Raw genomic sequence first — 15083 nt, 5'->3', positions numbered from 1 at the left:
TATTTTTTAAAAATGTTTTTTTAATTTTTTTTTTTTTTTTTTTTTTTTACAATTTCCACTATTTTTAATTTTACATTTTGATTTTATTTAAATAAATCAAGCAGTCTTTGTAAATTAATCTCACTATGACTGCTTGATAATTAACCTCAGTGACGCTGGATCCTGCAGCATTTCAGGATCGGATGTCACTAAAGCCTTTCTTATCTTTCCCAGAACGATCAGAAGCCTGCAACATTGTTTCAGCAAAATAAACATGTATTTTGCTGAAAACCAATGTTTTTGTTTTCTATTGCTGAAACATTTAGAAAAAAGCCAGTATACATCGGGATTTCCTAATCCCTATCTATACCAGCTGTCAAACAGTGACGGCAAGAGCAGTAAATACCGCTCAGCTCTCACTGTCAAACACCCGATCTTGCGGTCAGACACATACGTGATCGGTCATTTGGGCACTTAGTGATGGAGACGTACAGTGTACGTCTCCATCACTAAGTGGTTAATGGAAGTATTGTTGCTTTAAACAAGTTTGATATCATTTGTCAGTAAGCTTCAACACAACTTGAGGCTTGTTAAAACCTGCAAGTGGCTTGTTTGATCAAGTGATAATTAGCACTTCCATTATGATTTATGTGTAACATTTACAAACTGGAGCTGAAGGGTGCTTGCTATAAATGCTTCAAGAAAGCAGCTCGAACCGTTCCCTGTTTACACTGCTCGTGAACAGCCTATTTTGCTTTTAGTAAATCAGCCACAGTATGTCTTCAGATACTCAGATACTCTGGTAGTACTCTGGTAGATCTGTACTTGAGCTCAATTTTTTTTTAATATCCATTACAAAGAGTTACCACTTTCCATGTTGCATATTTTAATCTTTTAATCTAATGATTAATATTGCAGTAAGAATTAAAATATTTCTGCTCTACCTGGAAAAGTGCAGCTCCAAGGTGGTAAGAAACAGATCTAGCTTCTACATTTATAGGGTCAACAATTTTGGGGGTGCAAAAAAGCTGTTTAAATATTTTAACTCCTTAGTAACTGTGTCGTATTGACTAGTGATGGGCTCGGGCGTGTTCGCAGCTCCACGTGCCGAGCCCGCCAGGATGCTGACAGCGCGCAGTGCCAATCACAGGTACTGAGACATGTTTCCGGTCCGCAGCTGCAGAGATTGGGAAATGTCTCAGTGCCTGTGATTGGCGCTGCGCGCAGTCCGCTTCCTGGTGGGCTTGGCACGTGGAGCTGCGAACACGCCCAAGCCCATCACTAGTACTGACTTGTTCCAGTTAACTGTATCTCCTTACTCATCTGCAACATATTACTCAGCATTTTTCCAGAATGGCTGAAGATGTTGAAACCGTCATAACCCTTAAATGTGTTCTTGTTTCTGCAGGGTGCCAATATAAATGTGTTTCGTGATGTCACATTCTACACATACTTTGTGCTCGTCTTGGTGGAGCTCATATTGGCTGCATTCCCTGACCAACCTCCTCTCTTCTCCGAAAGAGTCAATGACCCTGTGAGTGACATAATCTCTGTTGCTTAATATAATGCAGACTATATTTAGCCTTGTGTTTTCCACTGTGTATAAGGTACAACAGATTAAATCTTATGATGATCATTGAAAATCATTGAAATCTTTGAAAATTGTCATGATAAAATTTTTTTTTTTGTGCAAGGTTTTGTTTTTGTTTTTTACGATCATTTGAAATAGTTAAACATTGTCATTGTTAACATATCTGAATAATGTCTTGTCTAAAGCAGGGATGGGCAACTCCAGCCGTTATGGAACTACAAGTCCAATCAAATCCAATGAGGCATTGCAAATCTGACTGTTATGAGGCATGTTAGGATTTGTAGTTAAAGCACAGCTGGTGGGCTGTAGTTACCCACACCGGGTTTAAAGGATATGTGCACTTTACAATTAACTCCACACTCTGTCCCCATCCTCAGGAAGAATTAACACCATAAGATCCTATACCTCTGTCTGCAATTATAGGCTTTTTGCTGCACAGTTTGAGGTCTAGTCCTGCAAATTCCGATTATACAGCACAATGTATGTATCAGGGAGGGAAACTGCTGTGGAAAATAGGGGTAGCTAGTAATGAAATCAAAGAAAGACAATGCCTCATGTACAGTCCACAGTACATCTGAATAAAAAGAGATATCAGGACTATACCATTTCCAGATACAAAGTCAAAGCAGATCAACCGTCGTGCTATTAGACGCTAACCATGGACCCCATATATGATCAAAGAGCTGCGGATTACCCCTCTGTTCATAGGTTATCTTGTAGAGAGGGAGAGGTTGGTCAACTATACGTTTCCAGCAACTCGAGGATGGAGCCTCAGGACCATTCCACACCAGAAGAATGGGTTTTTAGCATAAAAAAGGAGAATTTGGAGAAGACGCCCAGCCCCAGAGTCTAATGTGAGCTCACCAAATAGCCCTAAGAGGCAAAACAATAGATTGCACACATTGGGAAGACCCAGACCCATTTCCAGGTATGTGGTAATGTCCGACCAGAAGGCACGTATCAACGGGCAGGACCCCAAAAGGAATTAAAGAAATCCGCTCTCTCCCGCTCAAAGCAGTATGAACAGGCGCGGAGGCCCAGGGTACACAGGAGCGATGGAGTATAATAGACCTGATAGGAACTTAATTTTATATTTCTATCCCTAGGGAAGACTTATAGGTATCCTCAAAATCGTACTAGTCATTAGGGTTTAAGTCTGGGAGAAGATTCTGCCATTTCCGCTTACTATATCTAGAGCCTTGGTTCTCAACTCGTGGGTCGTGACCCAAAAGTGGGTCACGACCCTGTATTCAGTGGGTCCCCGTGTGCCTTCCACCGTGCTAGGTGAGGGGCTCCTCAGCCTCCCCCTAGCGCAGCACTGTCAGTTCTTGCGCCAAGCAGCCATTCAAAATATGCTGTCCAGCGCCGAGGGTCAGCTTGAGGTTGGGTGAGCTCTGTCCATACGTGCATTGCTTACAGCTCCCTCGCATGTCCTGTAGAGGTGCCTGGACCGGTGTTATGTAACATTCTGGCTCTCGGCAGCTCTACAGGGTGTGCAAGGGAGCTGTACAAGCAATTCACATATGGATGAAGGTCCATCGCAGTGCAGCAGCTCACACCGGAGCCCCAGCTAAGGATCCGCTCCAGTTCTCATAAGGTAGGGAGACTGGGTGGATCTTGGGAGTGTGAATGTGTGTGTGAGAGATTGTGTCTGTGGTTGTGTGTTTTTTTGAGGGCCCATTCACACTAGTACAGTGCGTTAATCGCACAGTCCCGTACGATTCAAGCACTGTACCTCGCAATTGCACCTACCAGGCGTTTTGGTATGAGAAGTGCATTGTATTGCCATTCATTTGAATGGCACCCCAAATGCACCTCCCACCCACAGTTCTATCGCCCGCATCGGAACGCGCAGTACCGCAATGCTGTGCGTTCCATTGCAGTGCAACTTGGGCCACGACGTAATGGCTGAGGACAAATGTGGGTCCTGAGGTTACACAAGTTGAGAACCACTGATCTAGAGGATCTAGTGGCAATCAGTTCTACATAATAAGTAGAAACCAGCTTAGAGTAGACCTCTCTGCGTAGCAGTTTCTCTAGAGCAGTGGTTCTCAACCTGTGTAACCTCAGGACCCACATTTGTCCTTGGTCATTAAGTCGCGACCCAAGTTGCACTGCAATGGAACGCACGGCATTGCGGTACCAAGCGTTCCGATGCGGCAATCAAACTGTGGGTGGGAGGTGCGTTTGGGGTGCTATTCAAATTAATGGCAACACACCTCCGGCACCACAATGCTGTAGGTGCGATTGCATTGTACAGTGCGTTAATTGCACAGGGTTGTGTAATTAACGCACCGTTTTAGTGTGAACGGGCCCTCAAAAACACTGACAGACATTCTCACACACATACACATACTCCCCCAAAAAAATAATTTAATTAATTTTTCTTTTTAAGATCCAGCCAGTCTCCCTATCTTATGAGAACTGGAGTGGATCCTCAGCCTGGGGTCCAGTGTGTGCTGCTGTGCAGTGATGGAGCCTGTACAGCTTCCTTGCATGCCGGCCTTCTCGGACTTTTGGCTCAGATCAAGTGTAGTATCTGTTCTCATCAGTTGTCGGGGCAGAACGGCGGCCGTCGCCTATGGAGAGAGGATGATGGCCGTTTAGTAATTCCTAGCGTAATTGGTGGGTGCTCGAGGAGGTTCCAGGCCACTGTAGTTTGACCCTTTGCAATGGGTGGGCTCCGGTGGAGGGATCTCTGAAGGTGCTACCTTCCGATGGGAATGGAGAAAAGCTTGGCAGTGGCTGGAGGGTTGGGGGGCGGCAGAGCCTGTGGTGCTGTGCCCCCTGGGAGTGTCGTCCCAGGGGCGCTCAGAAAGTCACTAGGGTGTGGGACCCCACTGTGACTCACTGTGCACATGGACACAGCACTATTGCATTTCTCTGCACAACGCCTCTTGGACAGGCCTTATGGCTATTCCGGGGCAATATTTTTGCACTCAGGCCCCTAGGGCCTGTCAGCGTGGTGCACTGGCACTTTTTATTTATTTATTGCACCTCACGCATGATTGGCACTTTTTGATTGAAATTTTGACCCACAGATGACTGAGGGTGCAGGTTCCTTCGGGGCCTTTTCCCAATGTTGGGGAGGAGATTCTGTGCCCTAATATAGGGTTCTCGGTCTCCTCCCACCCAGGGGGGGTCTCTCTTCGGGAGAGCCCCCTACCTAGTACTGTGAGGGACCTGTTCCGGCAGGTGCCCAAAGGATGGGGGTCCGCCGGCCTTCGGGTAGGTGGACCAAAACAGTCTGAACCCCTGTCAGGAGCCTTGCGCCCTGGGGGGGTCGGGAAATAGTGGCCCTTTCTTTAAGGGCCAGCGCCCTTGTGCACTTTTTGGCGTGTGTTGTGATTCCACGATTCACTTTTTGTTCACAAGGGTTTTCGTTTTCGAAGCACGCTCCACTGGCTTAAAAAAAAAAAAAAAAAAAACAGCTTCCTTGCATGCCCTGTAGAGGTGCTGGGAGCCAAAATGTGACATCACTCCGGTCCAGGCAGCTCTACAGGGCATGCAAGGGAGCTGTAAGGAATGTATGTGTACTGTGCTAGGGGGAGGCTGAGGAGCCTCTCACCTAGAAAAGTGAAAGGCATGCCTAGAAAAGTGGAAGGCACAGTGGTGACCCACTGAACACGGGGTCGCGATCCACTTTTGGGTCACGACTTACCAGTTATTGGTTAGGGGGACAGAATTTGTATTGGTGGCGACATAGTCCCACCAAGCCGTCCTAACCGTTTCCCTGAAGGAAGAGTCCTTGAGGAGACGTGAGTGGAATCTCCACAATTTTGCAGATCCCTTGGGGAGTGTGGTGCGAAGTAGAAGTTCAATAGGTACATGGTCAGACACTACAATATAATGGATAGTGGCACTCGTGGCTGGCAGTAGGGCGGTAGAACAGAAAAGGTAGTCTATACGGGAGAGCGAGTCGTGTACCATGGAGCAATGAGTATATTCTCTCACTTCAGGATTGCGCAATCTCCACACATCACGGAGAGACAGCGTATCATGAAAGAGTTTCAGGGTGGACTGTGTTGTCTGAGAGATAGGTCTATCCCTACTTTTAGGCGATCGCCTATCTTCCAGGGTAGACATTACTGAATTCATGCTTCCTCCTAGAATGATGTTGTCAAATTGTTCTTGGGCAACCATCTGAGTGATTTCCTGGAAGAATGCATTGGTTGGGGAGTTAGGGGCATATATATTATAAAGTACGTAGTCCGTATTATAGAGCCGAAGGTGTATTCTAATTCTGCAACCCTCCGCATCTATAGTAGGACCGCTACTCCCGCTTTCCTACCATCCGAGGGGGATCCAATGACAGCACCAACCCAGAGTTTCCTTAGCCGAGGAAGATCAGCTAGGGAGAGGTGGGTCTTCTGAAGCATTGCTATGTCTTGAGCTTAGCTAAATGGCGTAAGACTTTTGACCTCTTATGTGGGGAGCGGAGGCCTTTAACATTCCAGGAAACCACCCTGAATTGCATTAAAGATGACATTTATGTAGTATACAAAAGATTTGACATCGTAAGGGTTTGTTGGCTAAGCCTACGTTAAAAAAATACCTGTAGAAGGATACGTCGGGTGTGAGGAATGAGTAGAGAGGCCACGGGGAGAGGAGGAGTCTTCGATAGGTCCGCTCGAGAGTAGGCTGCAACGCTGAGAGGAGGCTGTAAACAACGAACAAAAATTATACAACTAAAATAAGTGTGGATGAGCCCCAAAAAGGCTAACTCGGTGGCTACCCTGGTACATAACTTTAGTGACTTCCTTTTTTCCCACCAGTACTAGCACAATTTACCTGCCTCACTAAACTGGGAGCCACCTAGTCTCTGATCAATGAGTTTGCTGCATCCCCTTAATTCTATCTATAAACAATATATGCTGGATGTTACTCAATGAGCTCAAGAGTTCAAACAGAGGAAAAATAAAATAACGACATCAGTAGGGCGGATAAAGTGCCTCCTCTGCGGAGACCCCCTAGAAACATAGGGGTTGCCTGAAAACGGTGCTCTCTCCGATATAGGCACTGCCAAGACATCTGCAAAGCGTTCCATAGGACCCTCAGGTAGGAAGCGTGTCTCGGCCTGACTCCCGCTCGGGTTTGTTGGGGGATGGTGGGGAGATCCTCATTCTTTTCCCGCTGGATTGAGAGCGTGGCTCCATGCTAGAGAGATTGTGGGAGTGGGATTCCAGGAACTTGTGGGCCTCATTAGGCGTATCGAAGATAAGCTTTTCCCCCTCCGGGGATTGGAGATGGAGCGTAGCAGGATAGGCCAGGGAAAACCTGATGCCCCTTTGGTAGAGAGCCTTGCAGACCTCCGCGAAGGCCTTGCGTTTCTTCCCAACCTCCGCCGAGTAATCTGCAAACAGTAAGATCTTATGTCCATCTACCCGGAGGTCGGAGGCGACACGTGAGGCTCGGAGAATGGCGGCCTTGACAGCGTAGTTGAGATACTTGGCAAGAACCGGACGTGGTGCGTCTGGTCTCTGTGTACCGAGGCGATGTGCTCTTTCCACTGCGCACGCAGTGGAGATGCCCAGAATGGAGGGGATAGTACGGGTACACAGGTCCATCAACGCGGCCGGGGGATAGCTTTCCAGAAGGCCGACTATGCGCAGGTTGTTACGCCTGGACCGATTCTCAAGGTCATCGACTTTCTCCAGTAGGTACCTTTTTGGGTTTTTACCGTCTCCTTTATATTCGTGTGGGCTCTAGCCAGTTCGTCTTCCAACAGCGCGATGCGGGATTCAGCTTCCATGAGGAGCTCTGATTGGGCGATGATATCATGGCGCAGTGCCTGGATTCCCTTGGAAACGGCATTATCCACTGCTTCTTGTATGGTAGGCCTGAGAAGTCTAGCCACAGCCGCTGCGATGGTGGAAGGGTTTGCGGCGTTGTCCTCCTCCGATCCAGATCCAGCCATGGACGAGGGTGACGTGGAGGCCTGGGAAGGCTCGATGGCGCCCTTTTCACATCTCCGGTGATCCGAGCGAGAGCAATCGCCTGTTCGGGCTACAAATTTATCCATCTGATGCCCTGATCAGTGCTGTTCAATATAGAAGTCTGATCGGCGGTGTCGAGGAGCAGCAAATATATTTTATAGGCTTGTGGTGGTCCCGAGTAGCCGGAGCACGTTACATGTGCAGCCGATGTGGTGGGCGCCGGAACCGGAAGTCACGACTTACCAGTTGAGAACCAAGGCTCTAGAGGAGTTTGAGTTAGTTAAGGAGGTTGACCCAAACTGAGTACGGACAGCGTGGAACATTCAGAAAAATGCCAGGAAAGTAGGGTGAGAAAGCTTTAGCTACTCCCCGAGTTGCAGAAAGGCAACCTTTATTGCCATTTTTAGGTAGATGCTGGAAAAACGTATCTCCCACCGAGGACCTGCTGAAGGTAAGTTTACGAATTCCTGGAAGACCGGATTGCCCCAGAGTGGAGAGTGCGGGGAGAGGGAACATGCATCCGCAGACAACCATTTGATGACATACTTAAGAATGCAAAGTGTCCTGAAAAGGAGAGCAGCGCCCTGTTGAACACCAAAAACCCCCCCGTTTAACCCCAAAAACCCCCCCCCCCCCTATAAAGCACATTATGTAAGGCCGGGTTCCACACCTAGACGACACCATTTTTGCGCGTTTGTACACGTGTGAGCAGCATGCAGTTATGTGCGCGTTGTGCACATTTTGATGCACGGTTTTACGCTCGTACATGAAGATGCACGTTTTGACTGGCAGCTTATAAAATATTGTGGACATTGGAAGAATGCGCGTTTAAACACGCAAAAACGCTCACAAAATTGTGTAGCATGCTTCTGCCACGCATTTTTGGGCATTTCCATTGAAGTCTATGGGACAAAAAACGCTCAGTTTTGCAGAATTTTTCTGCTCAGATGTGAACATGCGCCATTGAAAATCATGGGAGTTATTGTGTTGAGCATTTAAAAGCCCTTTTCCATCTGTACAAAAACTCCTAGGTGTGAACCAGGCCCAAGGATTCAAATAAAGTAAGTATTGCAGTCTCTGTCGTCATGCAGACATTTTCTTTATCAGGGACCAACCATTCTTAGACTACCACCAGCTGGGCTGCCAAATAATGCAAGTGAAAATTGGGAAAGGCGAGGTCTGTGATTGAGCGTGTCACAATGCCCAACCTCGATATAATTTGAGCCCCGCCGAAACTTCCGCCCTAAAAGGACTCGCCACCAACCACGACAGTCATCAAACAAGCAGACAAAGGTGGTGGCATTGTCATTCAGGACAAGCCTCTTTTGTCCACAACCGTCTTCAGTAATTCGTAGGTGTCTCATCTTTCGGACACTGGTATCTTCAGGTTACAAGACAGAATTGCTGTCCCGTCCGTGGGGACTGATCATTTTCCCTTGTACCCACATCTGTCTCCCCAGCGACTTGCGGATCTCTTGTCACAAAGGGTGGTCGCTCCAGTACCACCCTCTTGAGTGATTCAAGAAATCTATTGAAATCTCCCAAAGGAGGGGGTATCAGCCTATTTTGTTTCTCTAGCACATGAGAACTCCTTTTGAGCGGGTCCGTGAGTTCAGGATGGAGTCGGCTTGTTCAGTAGTGGTATCTCTTCATCCAGGGGGACCTCCTTGTCTCCATTGATCTTATGGATGCCTATCTCCATCTGCCAGTCTGTCATTCTCATTATTAGATTAGATAGAGAGAGAGAGTGAGAATATGAATTTGGTTTGTTGCTCCAATTTTGGTGTTAGCTTTTTTTTATTTTAAAAGGCTGGTTATTTTTTATTACATTGGCTTGGAGTTTTTCAATTCAGATTATTTTATATTTTAAATCCATGAAAGTAGTTAAATTGCCTAATATAATACATTTTAAAAAAATTATAAAAGGTGGGAAAAAGTGTTTTCAGTTTCAGCCTGACAAATTCTCCTGCGGGAGGTGCATTGTGGTGCCATTCACTTCAATGGCACCCCAAACACGCCTCCCACCTTCAGTGTGATCGTCTGCACTGGAACAAGCAGTACCGAAATTACCAGTGTGGTGTGATTGCAGAAAATTGTGCATGCAGTTTTATTCTGAAGTAAAGTTTGTAACACTCCATTTATGTATTTTATTTTTCTTTATCCGATTAATCAAAAAAATATTCTGCCAACTAATCGATTATGAAAATAATCGTTAATTGCAGCCCTAGCCAGAAATTTACTTCAGGCTTTATACATTGTATATTTTTTTTTTATCCGAGGGATTTAGGATTCAAACAACTGGATTATACTGCCACTTAGATAGATTTGGGCACTGGCAAACAAAATAAGTGACCAGCCTGGTATTAACCCCTTCTCCCACCATGCCTCTGTTTTTTGTTAGTGTCCTTAGAGGATGAAAGTGTTTTCTCTACTAAGGAAAGTTAAGTTTAAACCGTTTTAAATAGCCATTTTTTTTGTCAAGAATTTTATCTACTGCTTGAGCTAATCTTCTTTTTATGCAGCTAACTGGATTGGGGTTTTGTCTGCTATAGCTTTGCAAAAGCTCATGTATCGGCCTCTGCTTGTGCTTTCCAGACCTCTGTGTACTGTGTTAGTCACAAAGCACACTTTAGGTCCAGAGCGATGTCGTTCGCCCTCTGCTGTGATTCTGTTTCTAAAGACTTATTAACCACCTTCCTAAAAAAAAAAACGTCGGGGAGGGGTATGTCCATTTCTGGATTTTTTTTTAAACATTCCAGAGATAGATGTTTGCCTGAATCATGCTCTCTTCCCCTCCCCTCTCTCTCTCTTCCCCTCCCCTCTCTCTCTCTTCCCCTCCCCTCTCTCTGCGGCGGCCGACCGGGTACCGCCCCCGGCTGCCTCTCTCTCTGCAAGTGAGCTTCCTTTTTTGCCGTGGTCTTCGGGGTCCCCCCCTCTTGTGGGGATCAGTAACCACAGCAAATTAGGTTAGACAGCACAGAGCAGAGTAGAGAATGCTTCTCTGCGCCATGTGAATAGTGACACAGGAATGCAGCCTTCCTGTCACAGGAGAATGAGCACAGTACTGTGCTAGCACTCCTGGGTTGGAGTTGATAGGGTCAATAAAGAGAACCTGTCACCTCCAAAAGCTATCACACAAGGGCTTGTTACCCCTTGTGTGAAAGCAATAAAGTGAGAACAAAAGTTAAAAATAAAATATATAACAATTAAAAATGTAAATGCATAAAAATGGAAAAGCGATAGGTAAAAAAATAACTATAAATGATGATAAAAATAAAAAATATTACAAAGCAAAAATAAAAAAAATAAAATCTAAAAAATTAACCAACCCCTATCATCTGCATGCGAATAAATGCATGCATGAGGCATTGTGTGTGTGTGTGTGTGTGTGTGTGAGAGAGAGCAGAGTGGGCGATCCGTTACTGCACGGCAATCGTGCACAAAACCGTGTGGATGGCCAGGTGGTCACAGAATCGCACACCACCGCCGATCGCGCTGGCAGTGCCATTATTGTCTAATGGCACCCCAGTTGCGCCAGGCAGATTGCGCAGTTTCCCGCCGCAATAACGCCCATGCAACTGCACATAATCGTGGTTGAAAACACAGCACGGTGTGTGTCACGAAAAAAAGTACATGTACCTTTTTTCAGCGATTACCACGCGCATTCAATGTAACCCCATTGAAATCAAGGGGCCGCGTGGCATTTACCTGTGCCATGTATTCTAAATTTCGCTCGCAAAATTCAAGCACTCGTTGGTCAGCGTGGTCACCTGATGGCGCTGACCAATGAGAAGCTCTTCTTTGCACTGCTAAATACGTTTTTTGTAGAAAAATGAATCTTTTTGTATTGGACAAGTGATTTCCATGAGGGACAAGTAGATCGGGCCCCCCCTTTAGTCATTGGACAAGTAGTTTTTAAAAAAATGTCCACACCCCTGTAATCTGTGCATAACAGCTCAGTAGAGAGAGGCTGTGTAACAAGCCAATCTGAGCAAGAGTACCTTGTTATCGCTGTGATAACTAATCACATCGGTCACATGATACTGTTTTATAGTGAAGATCCCTCCCCTTCCTCTTAGAACAGAGGAAAGAGAGGAATCATAGTACATTCTGAATGGGAGAATGAATGAGTCGGCAGCAGCTGCTGATTTATTCATTCTCTCCAAGATCTTTTTTAATCTCTGTTCCCCTCCACCTCTGTTTTTAACCCTCTCAATACCAGCATTTTCCAAAAATTGCACCAAAAAATTTGATGTTGGGCTGTCTACTTTCTTAAAAAGGCATAATTTGGGCTGTGTTTGTACTGTCTTGATATTTTTACTTTACCAGAAAGTAAAGGAGATTTTTTTCAAAGTGTTGGGTATTTTCTCTTTTTTTATAGTAAAAAAATGAATAAAAAACCTAGTATTTTTAAAATATCACCAAAAGAAAGTTCTATCTGGTTAAAAAAATCACATTAATTTGGGTATTTGGTGTTGCATGACAGAATAATTGCTAAACTTTCATAACCTTGAAGAATGACCTAGTAATGAAAGAGTGTATATACAGGCTGGTACTCAAGTGGTTAATGTAGGCTGTGGGTGCGCTGGGCATCTGCAACTACTTAGTTTTATTATAACCATTGCGTGCCACCTTTTTTTTCATTAGGTTAAGTGGTGTGCATGTGCACTCCATGCTCTTTTGCCACTATTCAGCGTGAGATACCATGTTTCCACCACTGCTCCTTAAGGTGATATTAAACTCTCAGAGATTTTTACAAAAATTAATGTAGCTTTGATACTTACTGCAGTAGATGCTTTTTTTTTTCTTGATTCTGACCATCTGTTTCTGTAATATCATCTTTTTTCTTAGTGCTGGCTGAGACGTCTGTTCTGAGGGTGGCTCCATTCTCTTGCTGCATCATATGGAGCCACCCTCTAGTGCCTCGGTTCTCAACTGGTGGGTCGTGACCCAAAAGTGGGTCGCAATCCTGTGTTCAGTAGGTCGCGTCGTGCCTTCCACTTTTCTAGGTGAGAGGCTCCTCAGCCTCCCCCTAGTGCAGCACTGTCAGTTATCGCGCAAAGCAGCCATTCAAAATATGCTGCCCGGTGCCAAGTGTCAGCTTACAGCTCCTTCATGTGTCCTATAGAGGTTCCTGGACCAGAGTGACATCACATTCTGGCTCCCGGCACCTCTACAGGGCGCGCAAGGGAGTTGTACAAGCAATGCACGTATGGATGGAGCTTCATCACAGCACAGCAGCCCATACTGCACCCCAGGCTGGAGATCCACTCCATTTCTTGTAAGGTAGGGAGAATGGGTGGACCTTTAAAAAATTATTTTTTTTAAAGAGGGCTTGCTCAGACTAGTGCAGTGCGTTAATTGCATAGTACTGTGCGATTAACGCACTGTACCACCCAATTGCTCCTACCGTGCATTCTGGTGTGGGAGGTGTTTTGCGTTGTTACTCATTTGAATGGTACCCCAAACGCACCTCCCACCCACAGTTCGTACGCCTGTACCAGAACAGGTGGTACCCTAATGCCGTGCCTTCCATTGCAGCGCAGACTTGGGTCGCGACTTAATGACCAAAGACAAATGTGGGTCCTGAGCTACACAGGTTGAGAACCACTGCTCTAGTGCATGCTTACATGCCGGGACTACATAATTCTGTATTGTTTGCTTTGCAGAATCGAAGTGGAGGGCATTCCAGTGATCCTCATAGCTCTGGACTAGCCCAGGCAGATGTGGTACTCCGACCTGATCAGACTCCTTGCCCACTGTCATTGGCCCCATTATATCGACCAGATCTTTTATACCAATGACCAGTTTACTTTCCTGCTTCCCCATCGCTGGCTTTAATGGCATGACTGTTGAGGCCCAGGGGCCTCTCTGACTCTGTAAGCCCCACAATTTTAAAAGCCAGGAAGTCCATTTCCCCCAAGGTCTGCTATCGAACATGGAAGTTATACTACGCTTGAGAAAAGAAGATTTCATCCCAGAAAATACTCTGTAGAAAAGTCTGGATTTGTCCCACTATCAGTCCTGGATCAACAATTGGCTTGGAGTACTATCAAGGATCAGATCTCGGCAATTGCGATATTGCCGCTTGCCACTCAATATTTAAGACCTTAGTACAGGGTGTTTCCTTGTGGTTACACCTGTGCGCCATTCTAGGTTTGTGAAATTTGTATTCATTTCTCTCTGCACTTCAAAAACCACCCTTTGAGCCTATGAGATTTATTGCCTTTTCAACACTCACAAGCTTGTGTTCCTTTTTGGAATCACCTCTGCAAGGTGTGTGTGTGTGTGTGTGGCTTTGTCCCATGAAGAACACTCTAGTCTTACACAAGGACAAGATGGTGTTATGGCCTAGGGCCTCCCTCTTCCCAAGGTGGTTTCAGGCTTTCACCTTAGCCAAGACATTGTGCTTCTGTCCGGTCCCATTACTTCAGAGGAGATTTACCTTTACCTGGATGTAGTTTTGTGGTTTGAGCTGTGCATGTCTATCACTGCCTTTTTATTAGAAAGACTTACCATTCCTGATGGTCCCCTTAAGAGAGAACCAGCTTCTCGTTCCACCATTTCTTGGTGGATCAGGATAAATCATCATTAAAGCTTATGGTTCTTAAGGATTGAGTTCCACCCTTTCCTCTCAATGCACACGCAACTAGATTTGTGAGTGTTTCTTGGGCTTTTTGCAATCTGGCTGGTTCCAAAATGATGATCTTGCCAGTAACATTCTCTGCAGTTTTACACAGTGAATGCATGGCAGCGTGTTGATGCCCATAATGCCCTTCACACAATAAGGGCGGTGGTGCGCTCATGATGCCTTTCACTTAAACTATGTCCTTAGCAATTTGGATTGAATAAATAATGGGCTTGAATTATTGCTTCATTTTGGTCCTAAAATCCCTGCCGTGAAAAACGAGCAGTGCTGGGCTGTGTATGACGGAAACAAATGTACAAAGTTATTTTCTAAAAAGAGTTCCTTTTCACTTGCTGTCCAAACTGGTTTCCTCAGGTGTATGAGGACAGTGGCATGGAATCTGCAAGCTCTTAAAAAGAGCTCACTGCCATATAGAACACCATGAGTCGATGAATTACAAGGGTATCTCCATTACTTTACAGAGCTATTGGAGAGAAAACCGTTCCCATATGTGCATCTAGCATTTTGGGTGGAATTTGTATTATTGACTTAATTGCTCACTTCTGATTTATAGTTTTAATTTTACAATTTCTTCACTTCACCAAAACTCATCGCATGCACGTTTTTTTTGTGAGCCCTACCTTTTTGAATATGCAAATCAGTGTTTTTTTTACACTGAGAATACTGTACCTGGATACAAATGTGCAAAGCACGCTATAAAAACAGAAGCGTATCCTTCTAATGTAGAGAATGATTTGTGAGAAAGGAATGTGTGAGAGTGGGAATCCGTACATAATACTAAGACATCCACAGGTTATGGGATTAGGCTCTGGTTCCCTGTTATGGTTGCAGTGTTGTTTCTACAAATTAAATGCCTGTGTATATTTATTGATTGTGTGCACTTACTAATTCCTATTTTATCATGATGGTGTATATACCTGATTTCAGT

At 45.3% G+C, this 15083-nt stretch overlaps 1 protein-coding gene across 1 annotated transcript in view; it reads left to right on the top strand.

Annotated features, from left to right (window-relative positions):
* LOC108793299 (multidrug resistance-associated protein 1-like) overlaps positions 1 to 15083 on the top strand; it is a gene marked incomplete at its 3' end in the record, with an annotated part of 90425 nt that overhangs the window by 58461 nt on the left and 16881 nt on the right. The window contains exon 5 of the mRNA XM_018564207.1: positions 1388 to 1513. Within this exon, the coding sequence (XP_018419709.1) occupies positions 1388 to 1513 (126 nt within the window). The remainder of the gene's footprint in view (positions 1 to 1387; positions 1514 to 15083) is intronic.

This window comes from Nanorana parkeri, unplaced genomic scaffold (genome assembly GCF_000935625.1).
Source record: "Nanorana parkeri isolate BGI_ZX_2015 unplaced genomic scaffold, ASM93562v1 scaffold736, whole genome shotgun sequence".
NCBI lineage: Eukaryota > Metazoa > Chordata > Amphibia > Anura > Dicroglossidae > Nanorana > Nanorana parkeri.
The sequence above is the reverse complement of the archived record's forward strand: the minus strand, read 5'-3'. Positions and strand labels throughout refer to the sequence as shown.